This window comes from Caretta caretta, chromosome 3 (genome assembly GCF_965140235.1).
Source record: "Caretta caretta isolate rCarCar2 chromosome 3, rCarCar1.hap1, whole genome shotgun sequence".
Classification (NCBI taxonomy): Eukaryota; Metazoa; Chordata; order Testudines; family Cheloniidae; genus Caretta; species Caretta caretta.
This window is the reverse complement of record NC_134208.1, coordinates 174750089-174773676: the sequence shown is the minus strand read 5'-3', so window position 1 is coordinate 174773676 and position 23588 is coordinate 174750089. Positions and strand designations below refer to the sequence as shown.

Below are 23588 nucleotides of genomic sequence, written 5' to 3'. Positions count from 1 at the left end.
GAAGAACAACTCTAAATAGTGCAAAGCAAAAGCGAAAGCTTTACACCATGCAATTGTACAGTCTTAAAATGTCCTGATTTAAACTGCCTTTCATTTGCTCTCATCAGCCTTCTTGGTTGAGAAAATTACCAAAGAGTTTCTGCAGCTTTAAATTTTGCAAGTTTGGTTTATACTGTGGCGGCAATTTGTCTTTTAGAAATTCCAGATTTTAAGTGGATTTTTTTTTTTTTTTAACTCCTAAGCTTTCTGCAAATAGCATTATGGTTTAAGCAAATCAGCTCAAAGCACCTGGTGACACCTCCTTCACGGTTACTGCTGTCCCCTGCCCAATAACATTTTCTTACTGGGAAGCTTTACAGATCCCAGTGGCTGCTTTTTTTCTAAAGAAAATTGAGCAGGAAAATCTGTTTAAATCTCAGATTGCTGCAGGGCAGCATTTAATGGCACCAGTGGCTATCAGAGTGAATAATGTAAGAAGGGGCCAGAAAAAGGGTGGGAAGAGTTTGACAGAAATTCAAAGTTTTTTTTTTTAGAATAAGTAGTCTGATTTTTTTAACTAAATTTTCATTGTTTTAGGTTACAAGCCACCTTGCTTTTCTATACAAAGAATTTGGACTTGAGAGAGAATAACTTGAAGTGGTTTACTTAACATGCACAGTTATTTCAGAATTTGTTGAAAGATTTAAAAACAGACTTCTGAAAAAGCTATATCACATACCTGTACATTTAAAAAATGAGCACTCATTCTCCAAAGGAACCAGCTGTAATGGGTCCCTGCTTCCAGTGCAGAGTTGTGTGAGTTACTGACTTACACATACATACCAGGTGGTAAGTTCCTTCCTTGCTGCATTGGAGGAGCAGCATCTCTATTTTCATTGATAAAATCTTAGCCTTAGTCATAATTCTTCTCTGTTAGTTTTAGTAAAAGTCACTGACAGATCACGGGCACTAAACAAAAATTCAGAGCCCATGACCTGTCCATGACTTTTACTAAAAATAATGGGCAGGGGGAGTGACTGACAGGCCAAGCCCCCGCTCCAGAGCTGGCCATGGCTGTGGGACAGGGGAGCAACCCCTGCCAAAAGCTGTGGGGCTTGGGCACACGGCCCCAGCCCCTGCCAAGCCTGGGACTGGGGCTGCAGTGTCCTGGTTCCAGCCAGCCCCCCCCATCCTGAAGCCCTAGAAGTCAAGGACGTCCAGTGAAGTTGCATAACCCATGACTAGCCTTAATTATGACATTTTCAGTAAGTAAATTTCTCTTCTAGCTGATACTAAACAAACACTTAAATTTGTTACATATTTGCCTTGATCATCTCTCAATTTTCTCTTTCCCCTAAATGAGTTGTTTTAAAACTGACCTGACAACTTATTTGCTTCTAACTATTTCAGACAATTCAGTGCCTGCTACACAAATAGGAAACTTGCAAAACAAGTACTGTGGAGTGTAAACTGCCACAGGATTTGGGGCTGAGTTGTGGCAGTCAGATACAGCCTACAATAGGGGTACACTATAGGGGTACAAAACTCAAGCAGGAAATCTTAAGAGCTTTATACCTTAGGCACAATGCCTCTAGGAGCCCTATAGGCATATGGCTAGTGTTCTGCCCTTGCACAAATACTTATCAGGGATGGCTTTACGGGGGATGATCCTGACCCTTTCTGGTGCCTGTTCACAATCCCTCTGGAAACTCTAGCCTCTGTGGCTGCTGGTTACCCTTAAGTTAAGCACCTTCCGCCATCCGCTCACACACCAATAAAAGAGGCCAGACAATTAAGCCACATTAGTTTAGGGGCTGCTGTTCATTTAATACACAAACCAGCAAATTTAAAAAGCCATTGCCACACTATTCACAGCATTGACTTGAAATCAACACTTCCTGCCTTAAATGCATAAAACAAAATTTCCTACATCCCCTCACGCTTAGCAGTGCATGTAAAGTATATTCAAGGCACTAGAATAACATGCTTTTTCAGCCACAAAACACTTAACTTGGAAAGCTTCCATAGTATGAACTGTCTTCCTTGTTTTATACTCTAGGATAATTCCTTCCCCCTTTTCAGTTTTAATTGTTTTGGTATTTACAACTTTACCAGTGTTGCTAAAATTAGTGCTTAGTCTTATGGTAGCTTCAGATGGAAGCTCAGAAACTACGGCTTTCAGGTCGATGATTGATTCCTGTCCAAAATTGAGAACCATTATAAAGACTGTGTCTAATCCATCTAATTCCCTCAGATACACAAAAACATTGCTGTCATTCCAAATGTAGCACATCCATCCCCTATGAATGGGCAGCTCATTGTTGCGAAGTAAATTTAGCTCTCGATACAGATTCAGTGTTGAGTTGGGCTGAGTCTTTTGAACCTGTTTAAAAAAAAAAAAAAGTCACATCGTTTGTAGTACAGAAGTGCTTACCACCTCTAAGATTATCTTCACAGCTTTCTGACTCTCAGCCCCCTCTGCAGATCCTTCCACAGATTCAAGTTGAAGCTATTTGTCCTCAACCTTTGGGGACCTTCACAACTCTGCCTTCTCTCTCCCCATATTGTCCACCTTTGCCACTCCACCAACGACGATAGTTGTAGAAGGAGGAGACAAGGCTGTCTCTGCTCCTTCCATTGTGCTTCATACACTCTTGTCAGCAAAGCATTCCATACCAAGGAATCAGACATTCAGCATCAAGGACTTGATCTTGCTCCCACTGACTTCAGTGCTGCAGAAGTAACCCCCAATGGATTAGTTTCCAGTGCTTTTTCCTTGCTGTTGTTCACTGTGATAGATCAACAATACCTGTACTTGACCTACTTGGTGTAACAGTGACTGCTAAGTTTGTCTTAGACAAAACAACATATCCAAAGCTAGAAATGCATCTATCTTATTTTCCTGCTAAATTTAACAAAGCCTACTTGTATTAATCTAAATTAAAATGGGGGTGGGTAGATTGCAGATTAATGTTGAAAAATGAAATGAATTAGACTAAAAAAAGTTACCACTGTATTCTTCTGGTTAAATGAGGGCTGGCAAAATAGCCTTTGCTGTTGCAATAAGATATTTTTTTTTACCAATTTTCTTCCACAGAATTTTTTCTTGGTTTTAGTTTTAACTGCCACATTCCACTAATCAAAACAAATTAGAGCTTCATTTAGCTGAAGCTATTTCACTAGCATTTTTTTTTTTAACCCATATGACTGTGTCCTTAATTTAAATACTTACTTCGACATTTACATTTTGGTAGTCTGGATTAACAGGTAACCAGCTTGTGTTACCCTCACTGAAGCCGGCATGAAGGTTGCCATTCCACTGCATGGGTGACTTCTCTGGAAAGGTCACCTAAAAATGAGAGTATTGGGCACCATTCAACAACATCCTTGTTAATGTGCTAAATAATGATCCAGTTAAACAATCTTTTGCTCAAACTTCTCTCTCATGTCATTATTTCATCTCATAGGGGACTTTAATTGGGTCCTAGACTTGAAGCTTGACAGGAAGTAATTAAAAATCCCACAAGTGCAGGAGGATCATGAAGAGAGAGAATCAAAAGCTATCACTGAAAGGGGGAGGAAAAACTATGTAATGGATTTGGCACTGGACTGGGTGCTGAAGACCTGTGTTCAATTCCCAGGTCAGATGCCAATTTTCTGTATGACTTCTGGTTACTTATCTACTCTGTGCTTCAGTTCCCCATCTGTGAAATGGGGATAGTACTTGCTTACCCCCACCCAGAAGTAGTGTGAGGACAAAAAGCTATTAATGATTATTAGGTGGTCAGATTTTACAGTAATGAGGGCCATGTAAATTCTTCGATAGATACAAATACAGTTAGTGGATGTATGGAGTGATCTGATCCTGGAAAGAGATACTGTACTAATATTTGAATAATCAAAGTTTGTTAAATTTGAAGACTAAGTACCTTATTCAGTAGCATATCAGTGTTTAACTGTTCTACTGTGTATTATATTTTATAATTATCTGAGCAAATGTAATCTGTCCTGATGAGTGCTTTGTAAATATATTACAGTTTTCAATATATGAGTCCTTTTGTAGAATTCCCTCCTCAAGTGCAAGTAATACTCTTAGAACTCATGGTCTGTAACAGGTAAATGAAAAACATGTCAAAACTTGCTTGCAAAACATAAAATTATCTAAAATTTTGGAAAGTGTGACATTTGTGCTTATGTTGCAAAACAAATTATTACAGCTGATCAAGAAAATGGAAGTTTTCACAAAGCTAGCTTTTCAAGTTTTGTTTTGATCAGTTCAAAAAAGACTTTTTCAAAAACATTTCCTGAATATTTTTCAATATTTTTTTCAAAAATTTTGACTGATTACCTTCTCTAAATTATCAGAAGCTCTAGCAATGATTTGCAATGATTTGATATCATGTTTTTAAAATTTAAAAAAGTTTATTTCACACACACATTTCAGCAATTTCACAAAAAAAGGGGGGGGGTGGGCGGGCATGTAAAAAAGGCCTCAGTGAAAAGCTGTTAGGAAAATTTTGACCAGCTGTACCACTTTCCTTCCTATGGCAATATAGATATTAGGTGTCTCCTGCTCACATGATCTGACAGGCAGGATAACCATCAATCCAAGATGTCTGTACCCTGTAATGCTCCCTCACCTTACTCACTTTATCTCCTGGGGCTTCAGTTGTTACTCCTACAGGAATTCTGTGCCACACAATTTTTTTCCCCTGAAGGGAAAAAAATTACTTCTGGTGGAAAGTAACTGCAGTTCTACCTTTTGCCAACAAGGGGCCACTGTGGCACTAGAACAGAGCAGCCAATCCCCGGCCAGCCCCAGCGACCAAAGAGAAGAGAAAGATCCTGCCTTCTTCACAGCACTGTTTGGGCCACGTCAGGAGACAGTAAATATGGAGAGAGAAAGACAGGGGTTCATAAGGGCTAGTGTGGGAGGACAGACTGGGACAGGGACTGATGGGAGTGGAGGTGCAGGAACACATGGAGATTGGGGGGTGTGTAGGGCCACTTGGAGGAAGGGGGTTGGCTGAGTGGGGGCACAGAGACATGGGGGGGGCTAGCTGAGGGGGGTGCAGGGACACATGGGGCCAAGGGCAGATGTGCCTGACTGAATGGGAGAAGTTAAGGGTAAGCCAGGGTCTGCATGGGGGAGGCTCTCTAACAATCCTTCTCTGCCCCCCCCTCCCCAACCCCTGTTCCATACTTTTCCCACCCATACCCAGCAACCCTCCAAGTTCACACCCAGACTCTATCCTAGCAATTACTTCCCTCAACTCCTCTGGTACCCTTGACTCCCCGAAGCGTTTACACTGCTTCTGAGGGATGCTGGAAATATGGTTCTGTATTGTCTTTTAAATGACTTATTACTTAGAGTTCTGTATTAGTATGCCTAGTGAGGAATCTATTCATCAAAAAAAATTCCTGAATCTTATTTGTCTATTGTTACAAAAGACATACTTGCTGACAGGTACTTTGAAATAAATTACCAAAATAATTGAAAGTGGGGTGATTATATTATTTTGTTTTGATAAATAAATTTGCAGATTTTTAAAATAGTGTCCAGAATTTTTAATTTTTTGGTGCAGAATTCCTCCAGGAGTAAATTTTCATGGCTGCAGAAGTGTACTTCAGAAATGACTACTCCTTTCTCAGAGACCCTGCTCATGAGTCCTGTCTCTGAGGATTAAAGGAAATCTTTCCTTCCCTTCTGTGTCCCAGGGCTCAGAACAGGATGCCGATTGACACCCCAGAGAGAGAGGGGGCTGTGCCAAAGGGTGACACCTTTCTAAGCAGCAGCTTTGTGTTTGCAGCAGACAAGGTCTGGGATCTGTAGTAATAAGCCCTTGAGAAGCTTTGTCAGCATATTTCTGGAAGGAAAGGCAAAGTTTTCCTGAAAAGATTTAACTGCTAGAAGTACTCATTAATCCACTGGACAGGGTCAGGGGAAAAGGTTGGTTTGTCACTGAAACTCCTTGCCTCAACACAGAACTCTTCAGTATCCAAGGCAGACTGCTTTGGTGCCTAGATGTGTATTATCACTATTAGCGACAAGAATGCAATGTGTATTCTATTCTACTACACCCTTTAACATCATATACTTCCTTCAGCCCTGCTGGGGATGGAGGCAGTGGAGCCTACTTTGGGAAGGATAGCCCTACTGTTGTTGTTATCCACATGAGTCCTTGTGCTCAGGTCGTCTAGGGCTGGATAACAACTAGCTCTGTGCAGGGGCATGAGAAGATGAAGCTACTCTGGTTCTCCCACACGCTTAATCACTCAGTCAAGGCTAGTCCCACTCAAACCCACTATGGGAGAGAACTAAGAAACCAATAAAGGAGGAACATCTGCCATTCAGAGTGCTCCCACTCAATGCTGACTTTTCATGGAGATGATGATAAATGAGAATAATCAAGTGGTTGCTCCCCTTTCACTGGGGAAAGTAATTTTAGAAACGACAGCAGTTGGGGATGGAATGAGAAATATATGTGCTTAATTAAACAAAAGTTAGTGTTTTGTTGGAAAATTCTGTGTACTTAGACCTAATAGTGCTCCTTAGGGGATTTGAATTTATAAGTCCTTCACTTACATTTTCAGATGCAATATTTTCCATTCCTATTTCTTCACCATAGTAAGTTGTAGATGTCCCAGGAAGAGTTAAAAGGAGCATATTTATGACATTAGTGTATTCTTTTCCAATCCGAGATGCAATTCGAGAAGTGCTAGGGTCTCCAACCTAAACAAAAATATCATCAAAATAAAAGAATAAAGGCCCATACTAGGACTAAATACTTCCATATGACATTGGTCTAATACAAGTTCTGTTCATTTACATCAATGTAAACATGGAGTAACTTCATTTAAACTAGTGGAATTGTTCTGCATTTATAAAGGTGTAAGTGAGGATCATCTGGCTCTATGTTTCCTTGTGAAGTGATGTATGTTAAAAGCACTGGGTAGCTAGTAGTCCCAGAGGAAAAGTTTCACATATATTTCTATTGTATTGTCCAAGCACGTACATGCTTTATGATAAGAGTGCTCAGTAGCATAACTGTTTTACTATTGCTTCTCCCCCACCCCCAAAAGAAGAGATGTTGCAGTATAACAGTAGCGAATCTATTCCATTATCACTGAATGCAGAGGGAGATCTTATCATATTAAGTAAAAGAGGTAGGTTTTTTTAACTATAAACCTCAGGATGCAGATATATTAAGGCATCCTTTGATCATCATATCCATTTTGTATTATCTTTTTTCTTATATTTTCAAAGGTTTTCTACATTAAATCCTATGATGCAAACTATTATGTTTATTGGGCTTCTTTCTTTCACTTCCATATCCTCAAGGGAAAATATTTGAGTATTTTTGTATCAGTACAATTTTCTGCCTGACAACTGAAATCTGGAAATACTGCCAACAGCATGACAGACAGAAGTAAACAATGCAGATATATTAGCATCCCAGCCAACTGTGTCTTCCATTCTAACACAAATACCCTCCGTTACACTTCTCATGTCTTTCTGCCAACGTTTGCTTTGCTGACCACACTTATTCTTTCTGCTGCGTAGTGCTGGTTTTGTCAGGGTAGCATTCATCGCTTATAATAGGAGCAATGGAAGCTTCTCAGCACTTTGGGACTAGGGTGATCCCACTGCACTGGAGGTAGGCGTACAAGGAGCCGGCACACTTGGGCAGCTTGGCTTGCACAGCCCAACATGGGGGGAAAGAGAGGCAGGGGTATAACCACTTTATGCACAGTTAAGTAGAGTCAGAGGCTACAATCCCCTATGTAGAAGGTGCATAGGGGCAGAGCCTCTATTTCAGTCCCAGAGCTAAAGCAGCAGACATGGACGTGGTATGGAGCTGTTTCCAACTTGCCTGAAGGTTTGGAGGTGGATTCTGTCACCTTTCCCAAACCCCACATCATTCCTGTCACAAACCCTGTTTGGCCAGGGAAAGGGGAGTGGAATATTATCTTGAAAGAATAAAACTGTGTGCCTGATGATTATGTTTAAAACTAGGCAAAAATGCTTATCACACTCCTGTAAATATGCTTGGGATGGACAACATGGACCCGCTACAGCCATTGCTGTTGCGTACTGAGAGAACATGGTAGATTCCACAGATACACAGCTACAGTTATTTTGGGCTTGATCTTACTCCAATGAGAGCTTTGCTGTGGGCTGTAATAGGAGCAGGAATAGGCCATTTAAATGTCTGAACTCTTACCGCCCAGTTGGGCCATTTTCCTTTGGGCATGTTCTTCATCCACAAAGATACAGTTTCAAAAATACTATTTCCTGAGAGGTTTTCCATGTTAATTAGGTAGAAGTTGAAGGGGAAATCTGATTCTTGGACAAAAGATGTTCCATAATACATCATTGTTGCTTCAATGTTTTCCTGCTGATTGGCTTCAGTTCCCATAAACCTACAAAGGAGCACACAAGTGGGTTCTTTTAAAAAGGAAAATTGAAATTGTGTCCATGCAGAGGTTTATCAGAATTACATGGAATTAGATTGGACCTTGACATATCTAATAATTCAGTATTGTCTTTGAAAAGAATTTGCTTTTCTTTCTATATATTACATACCTATATGTCACTATTAATGGCGGGTATTCCTACAAAAGCATTTTACCATGACAAACCAGTTTATCAACCAGTGAGACTGTGCCTTTAGCATTAGAGGGAAAATTCAATACTGCTATGCTAACAAACTGAGTTACCTGTATCGGCCAGGCTCAGTGCTGAATTTATCCATGGTGTGCCGGAAACTGCGGATGATATCATGCATGCCGACTTGGGTGGTGGTGTAGTCATGATACAGCTCAGAATATGCTGAAATACTCTCCTTGAAGGATAACGTAACACTTTGCATTAGCCCTCCTAATGTTCATTGAATTACATTTTCCAAAGTTTATCAAAAGACAGTACACCACTTCAGATAATGCTTTACCTGAGTCTGTTAGCAAACTAGGGGCATGATAATATTACCTACTCTTTTCTCCTGTTCACCTGAGACTGTGGTGCTGCAAAAAACATACAAGGTAGCCCACGCTCCTGGCATTTCCTTTCCCATGCCCTGAAGCTGGCTTGACTGCAAAGGGGAGAGGGATTGCACCACTCACTGCCCCAAGCCCCTACTCCCTAGAAACAGACTTTGATAAATGAGGCACTGATTCTGCCACCTTTACTCCTGTTTTTGCTCCCGGAGGATTTCAGTGGGACTACTCACAAAATAAGGTACCGCTCATTGTGCGTAAAGATAGTAAGTATTGTGGCCCTATGGGTAATATAGTTATTTCAAAATATCTATCTGAACTAGTGAATCATTTAAATAATACATTAATGGCACAGTTTTGGAGCTGCATCTTCATTAGTTATTTATTGCTCTAATGCTGTGCTAGATGAGGAGCTAAATATTTGAGGAACACATCAATCTAAATGAGGAATAATCTATATAACCCAGTTTACACTAGTGATCATGACACACACAGTAGATACTGCTGAATACCACATTCCAGGCAGAAGCAATATAAATGAGATTCTTGTAGTGACTTGCCAAGTCAACAAGATGCACATCTTTCTGTCAACTCAGTAATGTTATTGCATCTCAATGTTGGCATCATCTCCTGACTTTATTGGGCCCCCACTAAAGGCAAGTTCCATAAATAATTAGTCATATACTTCTGAAGCTCATCTGTACACATTTCACTGTAATTTATTGTCAATGCAAAACCTACCAGAAAAAAAAAAAAGAGCGAGTTCCATTAGCAATTCAAAGGGGAAATGTATTAGTGATAAATACATCTCCAAAGACAATAAGGAGCAAACAAATTCAAAACAGAAAATGTGTTACCGGATTGTGGGATTTATTCACTTGAGGTTCATTTCTCAGGTGTGTTGCTTCTAGAAGAAATTTAACAGCATTGATACTAAACCCATCAATGCCTTTGCCAAGCCAAAATTTGATAATATCCTAAAAATAAAATGGAGATAATTCTTGATGAGTAAACCACTTTCCAAATATTAAATTCAATACATTGCACATAATTTATTAAATACATAATACATACTAATAACATTATATAACAATACATCATTTTTAAATTTCAAGTTTTAGTAGGGTTAAAGCTGACCATTTTAGATTGAAGCTACTATCAATGGCTGAGTTTGTCTTACCAAAAAGGAAATATTTGAATTATTTTTCAGCCATAATAGACATAGAGCCATGATTGCTCCAAGCATTCAAGGGGGACAGGGGACAGAAGAAAACCCATACCTCACAGGAAGCCACCTTTAATCTAGTCTATCAAAGAATCTGGGCCTTATAGCAGTTTGTAAATACCTAATCAAGAGGAACAGAGTGTAAAGAAAGCTGATTCTGCTAAGCCCTATGATTGGTGTATACTCATCAAGCCTGCAGACAATGAGAATATATTGATACAAATGTTCGTTGTTCTGCACAGACCTTTTGACACTGGTTTTCTTTTACACAGTAATACTTCGTAAATCTGTTCTCTTTTATTTAACTGATGTGAAAATAATTCAGATTTATTTTCTGGAAAATGAAAAATGATTACCTAAGTTAAGGGTTTTGGATCTGTGATTTCTTTATCAAATTCAGAGTTTAGCTATTATCAGTAAAATTATATTATGCTTGCATAGTTATTTTATTACTATAATTTTAATAGTCCTAAATTTTAACAGATGAGTCCAAAGTTTAATCCCCTGCAGCAATCTGTGTAACTGTTACTATGTGCCAGACAATATCTTTCAACTAAGTAATAAAAATGCACACAGTGCTGCCATTTATTATTATTACATATACAATACACTTGCACAAGCCAGGACTTTGGTCAAAAATATGATGGAATTCAACTAGTACATGTTAAAGATTCACTGATTTTATTAGTTCAAGACATACTCCATTTTATTGAATTGTTTGTCCCTTTACAGTAATTCTGAAAACAACTGCAGGTAACCATGTCAATAGCCTCGATGGTGATTTCATGCACTGAAAGAGGTCTCAGCTGAGCACTTGTGCACATTGTAAAACCCTCTCAATTAGAACCAGCACAAAAACACTGAGGATGGATTGTGCCATGGAGACTGAACTATCTTTATACACAGAGGTTGGTTGTGGAACATTGGCAGGTGTTGGTAAAGTTTGACTGTTGCAGCTTCCCTTGTTTGGTTTCTCCACACAGAACGTAAAAGATTTCATATGGTCACAGAGTAGCTCTGGTCTCCTATTAAGTCACAAAGCACCAGCCTTTTGAAATAGAGCTTCTTTTTAAAACACGAACCTACTGTTTTCTTGTTCCTTAAAATACTGATAGAACTAGTGGTGCTCAGCAGCACTTCTGAAACGTATTAGACTGTTCTAGTCAAGAGTATTTTTCTGCAGACATGCTAAGATGCCCAGTATTGCCAACTCTCATGATTTGAGCACCCCCTCACAATTTGGGGCTATATTTTTTTAATGTTTCATGAAAACACGATGACAGGTGCCAACTCATAATTTTTCCCTAATTCAAAATGGCACCATCTCCTATTACTGTCAGTGGGGCTGAAGCCAGCAAGATGGCTGCTCTTTTCCTATACTTTATCTGCGCCTAGAAGTCAGGCTGCTCTTAATAAATTTGGCTACCACCTCCAACTATTTTCCATGAGGTTGAAGCCAGGCCCACAGGCAAAACGGCTGCCACTCTGTGATTCAGGGTGCAAGACGGGCCACATGGACTGTTGAGAGCAGCCCAAATGCTGAGAAGTGAAGGAGGGAGTGAGGGGGAGCAGGGCACTGGGGGGCGCAGGAGAAAGATTTGGAAGTTGCAGGTGAATGGGGTACAGAGGACAATGATGGGGTGGGAGATGGAGAGGATAAAGTGGGAGCTCCCCCAGCCTGTGTGGGGTGGGTAAGGGGAGTTCCCTCTGAGCAGCTGGGAGAAGGCAATGATCTCCTGTGTGAACGCTTCACAAGCATAGTATTTTGGAAGCTTCAGGAAGAGCTGTCACAATGAAGTGAGACAGTCCTCCGATCACAAGATTTTCAGGGCTTGGCATAGCTCTGTGTGAGAGCTTCGGGGCTAAAGACACAGCCCTGCCCTGCCACTGAGCCCTCCTTTCACATAGGGCCTACAGCAGAGAGAAGTTCCTGGGGCAGCAGGAGGGGGTCGCAGGGAAATGATGCTGCTGGGACCCAGGTAGAGAAGTCCCAGGGCAGCAGGAGGCAGAGACTTTTTTGCTGCTGGGTCAAGACAATTATAACAAATACATGGCAGGTCCTGTGTCTGTCTTAGGACTCAGGAGAAGATGAGTGCTGTCTACATCTGAGCAGCCAGGGAGAGGTGTACATTTGTGTAAGCCTCACACATAGAAACTAGATCCTAGATATTATCTGTTTAATCCTTTTAAAAGTATAATACAATAATGGTCAGAACACTGCAGACTACAGGCCGTGGTACTGCAATGTAGGTGACCCTTTCAATGGAATGCTGCCTCTTTTTCTTAATTAGAAGGACACTCTTCAAAGATAAGACTATGATACTTGAAGCATTACAATATATGGTTTAGATTTTGCCTAAACAGGTATATTTGTGTTGACACTTCCTTGTCTATATTGTTTGCATAGACACTAATCCTTGAATTGCTTCCCACTGGATTGTCAACTATATGAAGAAATTACGTTCTAAAAATTAAAACAAACATAAAACCCAACCATTTCCTTACTACTGGAATAGGAGCAGTGGATTATATACTTACATGGATTTCTTCTTGCACGGCAGAGTTGCGGAAGTTTAAATCCGGTTGTTCTTTCCCAAACTGGTGAAAATAACATTGCTTTCTCACCTCATCATATTGCCAACTGGAATTCCCATAAACACTCACCTGATCACATAAGTAAATGATGATTATTAATTATTTAAGAAATGATGAGCATTTGCACAGCATTGTAATTTACACAGTGCTTTACAAGCATATAGAAAGGCATGCATCACTTTGTAAATAGTATTCATTTACTATCCATAACAGTTAGTTGGCCTGAAACTGATTAGTCTATTTTCATTGTCCAAAGGAGAGAAATGCAAAAGTAAATATGCAATATAACTATTTAAAATCCAATTTACTGAACATATATGAATGTTACATGAAAAACATTGAAGTCAATGGGAGCTGCATGTGCTCAGTACATCTTCAAATCATGATGACTAAAAAATGGAATTTAATATTACTCTATTTTTTCATTAATAAACATAAACAGAAAATACCCTCATTTAAATGATATGTTTTCCTTAACATTAACTTAACAAATTCACATTTCCATACAAGTATAAATCTCATCCACAACTGTAAAACAATTTCCATATATTTCACCTACTCCTACTACTAACTTATTTAACCTGCAAAGACATAACAGCTGCTATATATGATCTTTCATATGCAAATCATCTACACTAGTACACTTCTGCTTATGCCTTGGTATTTATCATCTTTAATAGACGTACTTGTGCTTGGTCAATCTCATATTATTATTGTGATGGGGCAAGGCCAGATGGCTGTAGTAAAGTAATGGGAGACAGATACATTAACCACAGGCTAAACAAATCCCTGTTACCAGAATAAGCAAATGGCAGCTTCTCCAGGTCAATTAAGACACCTGGGGCCAATTAAGATCTTTCCAGAAAGCAGGATGGCTGCTAGGTTGATTGGAACACCTGAATCCAATCAGGAGTTGGCTGAAACTAGTTAAAAGCCCCCCAGTTAGGCAGGTGTGGGCATGCATATCAGGAGCTGCAGGAGGAAGTTGTGCTGTTGGAGAGACTGAGCTGTACACACCATATCAGGCACAAGGAAGGAGGCCCTGAGGTAGAGTGAAGTGGATCTTGAGGAAGTGGGGGATGTTGTGGGGAAGTAGCCCAGGAAATTGTACATGTCCTGTTTCTAAAAAGTCTATCTACCATAGCTCATACTATTAGGGTCCATGGGCTGGAGCCCGGAGTAGAGGGTGGGCCTGGTCTCCCCCCTTTTGGCCCCCTGATTAATCACTGAGACTGGGAGACAACAGAGATTGTGCAAGGGAGGATGGCTTTTCCTCACCTCCCTTGCTGGCTTATGATGAAAATGACTCAGTAGGCTGTGACCCTTGCCTCTAGAGAAAGAAGGGCTACGTGGAGGGTCACAGTGAGCCTCTGAGGCTAGCAAAATCCGCCAGGAACTGCAGGACCCACGGAGACATGGACAGAGCTTTGTCACATTATATAAATATTTATTTGCTCAAATTTTGAAGTTGCTCACCAAACATAATAAAAATCTGCTTAATCCTGGTATAAGACTGTCAATTTTTTCCCAAGCCTAGTATATTTTGTACAAGCAATTTAGGTGCTTCTAAGAATTTCAACAGTAATAAAAAGGACTATTAATAAAATACTAGGGCTGTCAAGCAATTAAAAAATTAATTGTGATTAATCGCATTGATAAACAATTATAGAGTACCGTTTATTCAAATATTTGTGGATGTTTTGTACATTTTCAAATCTATTAATTTCATTTACAACACAGAATACAAAGTGTACAGTGCTCACTTTGTATTCATTTTTATTACAAGTATTTGCACTGTAAAAAAACAAAAGAAATAGTATTTTTCAATTCACCTCTTACAAGTACTGTAGTGCAATCTTTTTGTCATGAAAGTGCAACTTACAAATGTAGATTTTTTTTTGTTCCATAACTGCACTCAAGAACAATGAAAAACTTCAGAGCCTGCAAGTTCACTCAGTCCTACTTCTTGTTCAGCCAATCGCTCAGACAAACAAGTTTGTTTACATCTGCAGTAGATAATGCTGCCCGCTTATTGTTTACAATGTCACCTGAAAGTGAGAACAGGCATTCTCATGGCACTGTTGTAGCTGGCATTGCAAGATATTTACATGCCAGGTGTGCTAAAGATTCATATGTCCCTTCATCTTCAACTACCATTCCAGGGAACATGCGTCCATGCTAATGATGCATTCTGCTCGATAACAATCCAAGGCAGTGCGGACCAACACATGTTCATTTGCATTATCTGAGTCAGATGCCACCAACAGAAGGTTGACTTTCATTTTTGGTGGTTCGGGTTCTGTAGTTTCTGCATCAGAATGTTGCTCTTTTAAGATTTCCGAAAGCATGCTCCACACTTCATCCCTCTTAGATTTTGGAAGGTACTTCGGATTCTTAAACTTGGGTTAAGTGCTGTAGCTATCTTTAGAAATCTCACATTGGTACCTTCTTTGCGTTTTATGAAATCTGCAATGGAAGTGTTCTTAAAATGAACAACTTGTGCTAGGTCATCATTCGAGACTGCTGTAACATGAAATATATGGCAGAATGTGGGTAAAACAGAGCAGGGGATATTCAATTCTCCCCCAACGAGTTCAGTCACAAATTTAATTAATGCATTTTTTTTTTTACGAGCATCATCAGCATTGAAGCATGTCCTCTGGAATGGAAGCATGAAGGATCATACGAATGTTTAGCATATCTGGCACATAAATACCTTGCAATGCCAGATACAAAAGTGCCATGCAAATGCATGTTCTCACTTTCTGGTGACATTGTAAATAAGGAAATGGCAGCATTATCTCCTGTAAATGTAAACAAACTTATTTGTCTGAGCAATTGGCTGAACAGGAAGTAGGACTGAGTGGACTTGTAGGCTTTGAAGTTTTACATTGTTACATAACTGCACTCAAAAACAAAACAAATAAACAAATACATTTGTAAGTTGCACTTTCATGACAAAGAGATTGCACTAAAGTACTTGTATGAGGTGAATTGAAAAATACTATTTCTTTTGTTTATAATTTTACAGAGCAAATATTTGTAATAAAAATAATATACATGTTGATTTCAATTACAACACAGAATACAATATATATGCAAATATAGAAAAACATCCAAAATATTTGATACACTTCAATTGGTATTCTATTGTTTAACAGTGCGATTAAAACTGTGATTAATCACAATTAATTTTTTTAATCATGATTGATTTTTTTGAGTTAATCAAGTGAGTTAACTTCAATTAATTGACAATGCTATAAAATACATGATGAGCTTGCAATGTGTTGAGCTGGACTTTTCTTCCTGTTCGTCTGTGAGAAAAAGATATGGAGAGAAATGGGAAGCCTTTTTTGTGGTACTAAGTTTTAAACAGACACTGTACAGTTAAACATCATACCTTTTTAAAAAAGTAGTCTTATTTATTATTATTATTGGTGCTAAGAAGCAGCTGTTACACTGCTGTTACTAGTAACAGCTTAGAAAATAAACACTGAAAACAACTGTGAAAAGTAAACTGGATTTTAAATAATTATGTTTCTTAACTTTTTGCATTTCTCTCAGGTTAAACCATGAAAATAAACTAGTCAGTTTCACAGTCAATTTCATTTTCAGTTCATAGAATCATAGAAGATTAGGGTTGGAAGAGACCTCAGGAGGTCATCTAGTCTAATCTGCTGCTCAGAGCAGGATCAACACCAACCAAATCATCCCAGTCAAGGCTTTGTCAAGCTGGGCCTTTAAAACCTCTAAGGATGGAGATTCCACCAGTTCTCATAAACCAGCATAATGCTGGTATGTCTGTGCTATAAATGCTCAAAGGAAGGATTCATGTTTTTTAAAAGCAGGTTTTCACTGAGAATTTTCTTCAGTTTTATGGGAGCATTTCTATTGGCTATTGTTTCTACAAAGCCCCAACTGACATAACAGCCTCTTTTGAAATATCAGCAACAGTGAATATTTGAGAATAATAAAGTCATCAGCTGTATCTGGATTAGATTTGAGACAATGTTCATGGTATTTCTCAAAACTTTCACTGTGTTATTAAGTTAAAAATAATTATGGCCAAATGTGTTAATTTATTGGTTTTTAACTCATTTATTTAGAAGATGCAAGTTCTTATCATATAGTAAATGGTTGGATTTCCAATTAAAACATGGAAAATAAGTAGATAAGCCAATTTCCAGCATCTTGGCCAGATAGGAAGGAAAGCAATAATCCAGCAAAGTGCTGGTTTGTTTTTCTGACATCATAGTTGGCAGGCATAAAGGACTGCTGGGAAGAAGCTCCCCAAATGAAATGCCCATATACTAGGGCTGTCAAATGATTAAAAGAAATAATCACGATAATCATGAGGTTTTAAAAAGTCATGATTCATGGCCATTCTAATCGCACTGTTAATAATAGAATACCAATTTAAATTTATGATAAATATTTTCTACATTGTCAATTACAACACAGAATACAAAGTGTACAGTGCTCATTTTATTTTATTTTTAATACAACAATTTGCACTGTAAAAGAGAAGTTGAAGCATGAAGGGGCATACAAATGTTTAGCATATCTGGCATATAAATACCTTGTGATGCTGGCTACAAGAGTGCTATGTGAATGCCTGATTTCACTTTCAAATGACATTGTAAATAAGCAGGCAGCATTATCTCCCATAAATGTAAACAAATTTGTTTGTCTTCAAGATTGGCTGATCAAGAAGTAAGACTGAGTGGACTTGTAGGCTCTAAAGTTTTACATTGTTTTGTTTTTGAGTGCAGTTATGTGGAAAAAAATAATTCTACGTTTGTAAGTTGCACTTTCATGATAAAGATTGCACTAAAGTATTTGTATGAGGTGAATTGAAAAATACTATTTCTTATCTTTATTACAGTGCAAGTATTTAATCAAAATAATATAAATTGAGCAGTGTACACTTTTATTCTGTGTTGTAATTGGAACCAATATATTTGACAATGTAGAAACACATCTTAAATATAAATTGGTATTGGTAAACACTGCAATTAAAACTGCAATTTAAAAAATCTATTAATTTGTTTTGCATTAATCACTTGAGTTAAGTGTGATTAATTGACAGTCCTACCATATACCAAAGTGTATTAGATAAAAAATTAAAGGAGAGGAACAAAAATCAAAACAGATTAAAAACATATGAAATCGAAGAAAAGCAATGCTGCCTCACTGTCTTATTCTAGTATCTTGATTCACATTGTTCAGATGAACTCAAATATACAAGCAGAAGTTACTAATGAAACAAAAGATTTGAGTTTACATGCTGTGTGCAGTAGCTACCACACAATGGTTTCATATTCACAACATTGCTGTGATTTTGCGACTCATTTTCTGATTTGAAGGTGACCCCAAACCTTCTATTTACCCAGTTGTTGGGAGGAGTGATTGTCCCATCAGTGTGTGCACAATCATGCCAGATGTAGTAATCTGCATACTTCCCAGTCCGATTGCGACTCAGCTGAAACCAACTGTGTTTGTCACTTGTGTGGTTTGGTATTAAATCCATTATCACCTTTAAACCTTGCAAATCAAATGTGGGAAAGATTAAATCAAAACAAAACATCTCAAGTCACAAAATGTACAGTATTAACATAGAAGCCAAAACAACACTGGTGGCTTTACAGACATACAATTAAGAGAGGCCGCTGTCCTCAAGGGCTTAGAGTCTAAGACCTAGTCTACATGGAAAAGTTTTGCCAGCATAGCTGCAGTTAAGGGGGGGGCGGGAGGAGCAGAAGAGTCACACCACTGATCAACATAGCTATGTCAGTAAAAGCCCTAGTTTAGATACTATTATATCAGCAAAAAGTCCTTTTTTCAGTGTAGGTCATTTAATTTTGGGAACTGGTATAACCTATACTGGTGAAACCCTTTAGAGTGTAGACACTCAGGCCCCATCCTACAGTCACTTATGTATCTGTTTAACTTAGCGCACATGAGCAGTCCCTTTGTAGTTAATGGGACTACTCACCCGTATGAAGTTAAGTGCTTGAATAAATGTTTGTGGGACTGGGATCTAAACAGACAAACAAAGTAGGTCACGACAGGGAAAGAACCCAAGTTTTCCCTATCTTCTTTATTTTATTTTCTAACTCCAGCAAGAATATTATTGCTTATGGATGCAAAGATGGAAGTGACAGCATCTCAGGCTTCAGTCATCAGAAGACTGCTGCAGGGACTAATAAATACAACCTGTCAAAAAGAACAGGGCCTGTCCCACGACATGGAATGTGAAAAGAGTTTCATCCCAAAACACCAGTAGCTATCCTGAGACCTGTGTGGATTTTAGAGGATCTACAGAGTCCATATGCTGTAGTACTGGCTTCCCTCTCCCACTACCTAGCTCCCATCCATTTTGCATAGGCCAAGTTCCACGAAGCCCTCATGGAGAAGCTTCTGCAAGATTGGTAGAAAGGGTTGCAATGCTGCAGTCAGTACTCATCCCTTCAGAACTAGGGTTGCCAGGTGTCCAGTTTTTGACTGGAACAACTGGTTGAAAAGGGACCCTGGTGGCTGGCTGGGCCGTAAAAATTCTAGTTGGTGGCTCAGGCAGGCTCCCTACCTCACTACATGCAGCTCCCGGAAGCGGCAACGCATCCCTCCAGCTCCTAGGCATAGGGGTAGCCACAGAATCTCCATGTGCTGCCCCCGCTGCAAGCACCAGCTCCACACCTCCCATTGGCTGGAAACCGCAGCCAATGGGAGCTGCAGGGGCAGCACCTGCGTGCAGGGGTGGCACACAGAGCCAGAGGGACATGCCAGCCTTCCCAGGAGCCACCTGAGGTAAACACCGCCCAGAGCCCACACCCCCTCCTATTCCCCAACCCCCTGCCCCACCCAAGCCCCCTCCCAGAGCCTGCACCCTGTCCAGCATCCTAACCCCGTGCCCCAGCCCTGAGCCCCCTTCCACACGTCAAACCCCTTGGTCCCAGCCTAGACCCCCTGCACCCTAAACCCCTCATTTCTGGCCCCACCCTGGAACCAGCACCCCCAGCCAGAGCCCTCACCCCCTCCTGCACCCCAACCCCCTGTGAGTGAGGGTAGGGGAGAGCAAGCGACGGAGGGAGGAAGGATGGAGGGAGTGGAGGACAGGGTCTCAAGGAAGGGGCAGGGGCAAGGGTGTCCGTTTTTCTACGATTAGAAAGTTGGCAACCCTATTCAGAACCCCCATTCGATCTGCTATGTTCTGAACCCCTCTGCCCATGGAAGTGTATAAAGACACACACACTGAAACACAAAACAACAAAATGTGAAGTAAAAGAAGAAAAGTACATCTACATTCCATGTGTGAGCAGTGCATTTTGGAGAGGGCGGGGGGGAAGGCCATAGCTCAAGTTTACCTTTGTCATGTATAGCTGCAATCAGATTTTCGAAATCGCTCATCGTTCCAAACATAGCATCAACGTCCCGGAAGTCTTCAACTCCATACCCAAAGTCTTTTAAGGGCGACTTATAAACAGAAGTAATCCAGATCGTTTTTATATTTAAATACACGATATGATCCAGTTTTTCTTGGATACCTGTAAATAAAGAGAGTCTGTTTTGCAAGGACAAAAACAACATGTCTGTGGCAGCATTGTCATTTCTGTTGAAATTAAGTTTCCCACACCTGGAAGATGTTGAGGTTAATAAAATGTATGTATTATCTATTTTCATTTTCTAGGAATGTGAGTTAATCCACACAACCACCCTGAGAAGCCGGGAAGTGTGATTTAAATGAAAAAGCCCTAGGCTTCACCTCCAGTTAGATAGAAGACATTCTCTTTTAACCTATTATCAGGGGGTAGCCGTGTTTGTCTGTATCCACAAAAACAATGAGGAGTCCGGTGGCACCTTAAAGGCTAAGAGATTTATTCGCACATAAGCTTTCGTGGGTAAAAAACCCACTTCTTCTTTTAACCTGTACTTTTTCTCTACTACTCACTCTAATTCTCTCTCCAGTCCAGGGATCTCAAACTCAAATCACAACGAGGGCCACATGAGGACTAGTACATTGGCCCACGGGTCACATCACTGAAACCTTTTCATACAACGATACAAAAGTATAGTAAAAAATGAAGAGTAATATAGTATGCTATTAAAAGTCAACGTATTCACTTTTTAAAAACTGCGAAGAGGGGTTTTAATAAAATATAAACCCTCAGTAATGCACCTCCCTCAAACGACAAAACACGCATTTACTTTTAAAATTACTTTGGTTAAAGCCGTTCCCCCCCATTCCCACTCCACCCCTTCCATGAGGCCCTGCCCCTGCCCCGCCTCTTCCCACCCCCAATTCCAACCCCTTCCCCAAATCCCCGACCTGGCCCCGCCTCTTCTCTACCTCCTCCCCTGAGCATGCCACGTCCCCACTCCTCCCCCTCGCTCCTGGAAACTCTAAGTGCTGCCAAACAGCCGTTTGGCAGCGGGAAGCGCTGGGAGGTAGGCGGAGGAGCGGGGATGCGGTGCGCTTGGGGAGGGGGCCGAGGGGAGTTTGGCAGGCCACAGGAAATAACTCCACGGGCTGCATTCGGCCCTCAGGCCACGTGTTTGAGACCCCTGCTCCAGTCCCTAAATCATACCAGTCTCCCTCCTCTTAAATCAAAATTAATCTATGTTCATGGCATATTACAAATATTATCCACTTATAGAAACACACTGTTCTTCACTTCCTGATAGAAGATATGATGGTCTAGTACCTGTTGTATATACTTTTTATTTTTTTTGTCTTTTACTATCCATTTCTTGTAGTAAAATCTGTGAGTCAACTGAGTTCTTAATATCACCATCCATGTAGTGTATCAGATACACTTGTATTGAGTCTCCCTAAAGGCTCAAAAATAGCATTTCTTCCTCTACTCTTTTGTTTGTTAATGGTTTCTTTTCCCCGCAGATTTTTTATGGAGCAAAATCCAAAATGGCAATTAATTGATTGTCCAATAAAACATTGGATTCCAAACACTCCCCAAATTTTGGTGGGAAATTCTAATCCAAATTGCAGTTTTGCCGCTGTTCTCTCTCTTTTTCTCTCTGATGGGCCAAATCAAAACCCCAGCTCTGAACAGTGGCATACTTTGGGGAGGTTTTAACTTTGATAAAGGTTTAGATTCTACAACTTGAGCCCTTCCTAATTAGATGGTTAATGATAATCACAGTTCTGGCTACCTGTGGATTATTAGCTAACTTGTGATCCCATCTGTCTCTAATCAGGTTGCTGCCTTTATTGTTAATACACTTCTTAGGGAGTGAGAGATTGTGGTAACAGAAATATATATAATACATACAGCTTCATGCAACCAAGGACTGAAAGTCACAAAAATGTAGAGCACCCACCTTTCAGATCACCATTCCCATCCTTGTTGGTGTCCTTAAATGAACGTGGGTAGATCTGATAAATGGGACTAGCTTGCCACCAGCTCAGGCACTTTGGCGACACGGCAACAATTGCAATTGTAGCCCCCACAAGCACTGGTGTAGATGCAATTATGAGCCAGAAGAGGATCTCTCTGGTGACTCTGTACCGTGCCTGACCTGAGAATTTAAGCAAGACTTCCTTAGGCATTCCTGCAAAGGGCTTCAAAACTTCACAGTCCTGGCTCTGCACAGCTGCTGAGCTGACGCCGACAGTGCATGTTTCTGGTATCTCCTCTTGGAGGCTGGCATTGCATTCCTTTTCATTAAGCACCTCATTTTGAGCAAATCCTTTGTTTTCTATACCTCCTTTCTCACTCAGCTCAGCAGAGAAGTTTTTACTTTCCTCTTCAGCCATTTTTATTCAGAACATCTTGTCCTTGTGAGAAGTCTTGCTGAAGCTAGGAGAGGTGGCAACATACCTTTGTTCAGTGAAACGGGAAGCAAAGTAATTAGCCGGTGGTTTATAAATAAACCTGACTGACCCGTCAAAGTACAATGAGGATGAAAAGGACAAAGTGCTCCTATTCTTTTGCATAATAGATGTCTTCAGCTAAATGGCAAACTATTGCAAAGAAGCATGGTCATAGCCTAGTTCTATTAGGATACAGATTTATTTCTTATGCTAACTGATCAAAGTTATGTCTTCAGTTGCTCATTCTCACACTAGCCAAGCTAGACTTTTACCTCCTACTGCAATCATGAAAAGAAGAGGCCTTGCCTGGACTTCTGGCACAACATTTGTTTAGCAAATCCCTTATCGATTGAGTGAGAAACTTCCCAGTGTAAATATGACACTAAGCACCCCTATATTCACACCCTACACACTAGTGTGTGTGCAGTCATTGTATAAAATAGGAGAGTGGTGAGCCCCTGGCACAGCTAGGAAAGCTGTGGGCCAGAATGCCACTGAAAGCAGGGAAACTGAGGCCCAGCTGGATGTTGCTGTGGCACAAAACTGCTTAACATGTACAGACACTGGCACAGGTAAGGGTGGTTGTGGGCCAGAACTCTGCTGGGAACAGGGCAGACTGAGTGATAAGATGTCTGGTTTCACGCTTTACTGGTCTGGGTGAGGGAAACTGAGGCACAGCTAGACAGTGCTGTGCCACAGGATCAGCAATGAGTGGCCGGGCTCTAGCACAGCTAGGTAAATAGCTGAGGGCCACCACTCCACTGACAGCAGGGCAGATTAAGAGTAGTAAGAGAGGTGAGTAAATATCTTCAGGGGTAATAGGACTCTTTATTGGCCTGGGCGACCCAGATAGGTGAGAAGCAAGTGTGAGGGGAAGTATATATGTTAAGGAGGGTGGAAGATGCCCCATAATATGTGAGCTTAAGATGGTCATTTCAGATATAATTAAACATAGTGAGGTGT

At 40.2% G+C, this 23588-nt stretch overlaps 2 protein-coding genes across 9 annotated transcripts in view; one reads left to right on the top strand and one right to left on the bottom strand.

Annotated features, from left to right (window-relative positions):
* PREPL (prolyl endopeptidase like) overlaps nt 1-4155 on the top strand; it is a 31254-nt gene extending 27099 nt beyond the window's left edge. For 6 of the 8 annotated variants that reach the window (XM_048842996.2, XM_048842993.2, XM_075127143.1 and 3 more), the window contains one exon: nt 577-4155. In XM_048842996.2, coding sequence (XP_048698953.2) covers nt 577-630 — 54 coding nt within the window. In that variant the 3' untranslated portion in view covers nt 631-4155. The remainder of the gene's footprint in view (nt 1-576) is intronic. The other 2 variants (XR_007355659.2, XM_048842995.2) reach the window with 2 other exon arrangements.
* On the bottom strand, nt 1782-22664 carry SLC3A1 (solute carrier family 3 member 1). The gene is made up of 10 exons (XM_048842999.2): nt 22133-22664; nt 20161-20340; nt 18186-18340; nt 12740-12865; nt 9834-9953; nt 8701-8825; nt 8205-8403; nt 6566-6712; nt 3212-3328; nt 1782-2362 (listed from the first exon to the last, which is right to left on the bottom strand). The coding sequence occupies exons 1-10, from the start codon at nt 22566-22568 to the stop codon at nt 1922-1924; spliced, it is 2046 nt and encodes a 681-aa protein (XP_048698956.1). The 5' UTR covers nt 22569-22664; the 3' UTR covers nt 1782-1921.
* Nucleotides 22665-23588: the final 924 nt, after the last annotated feature.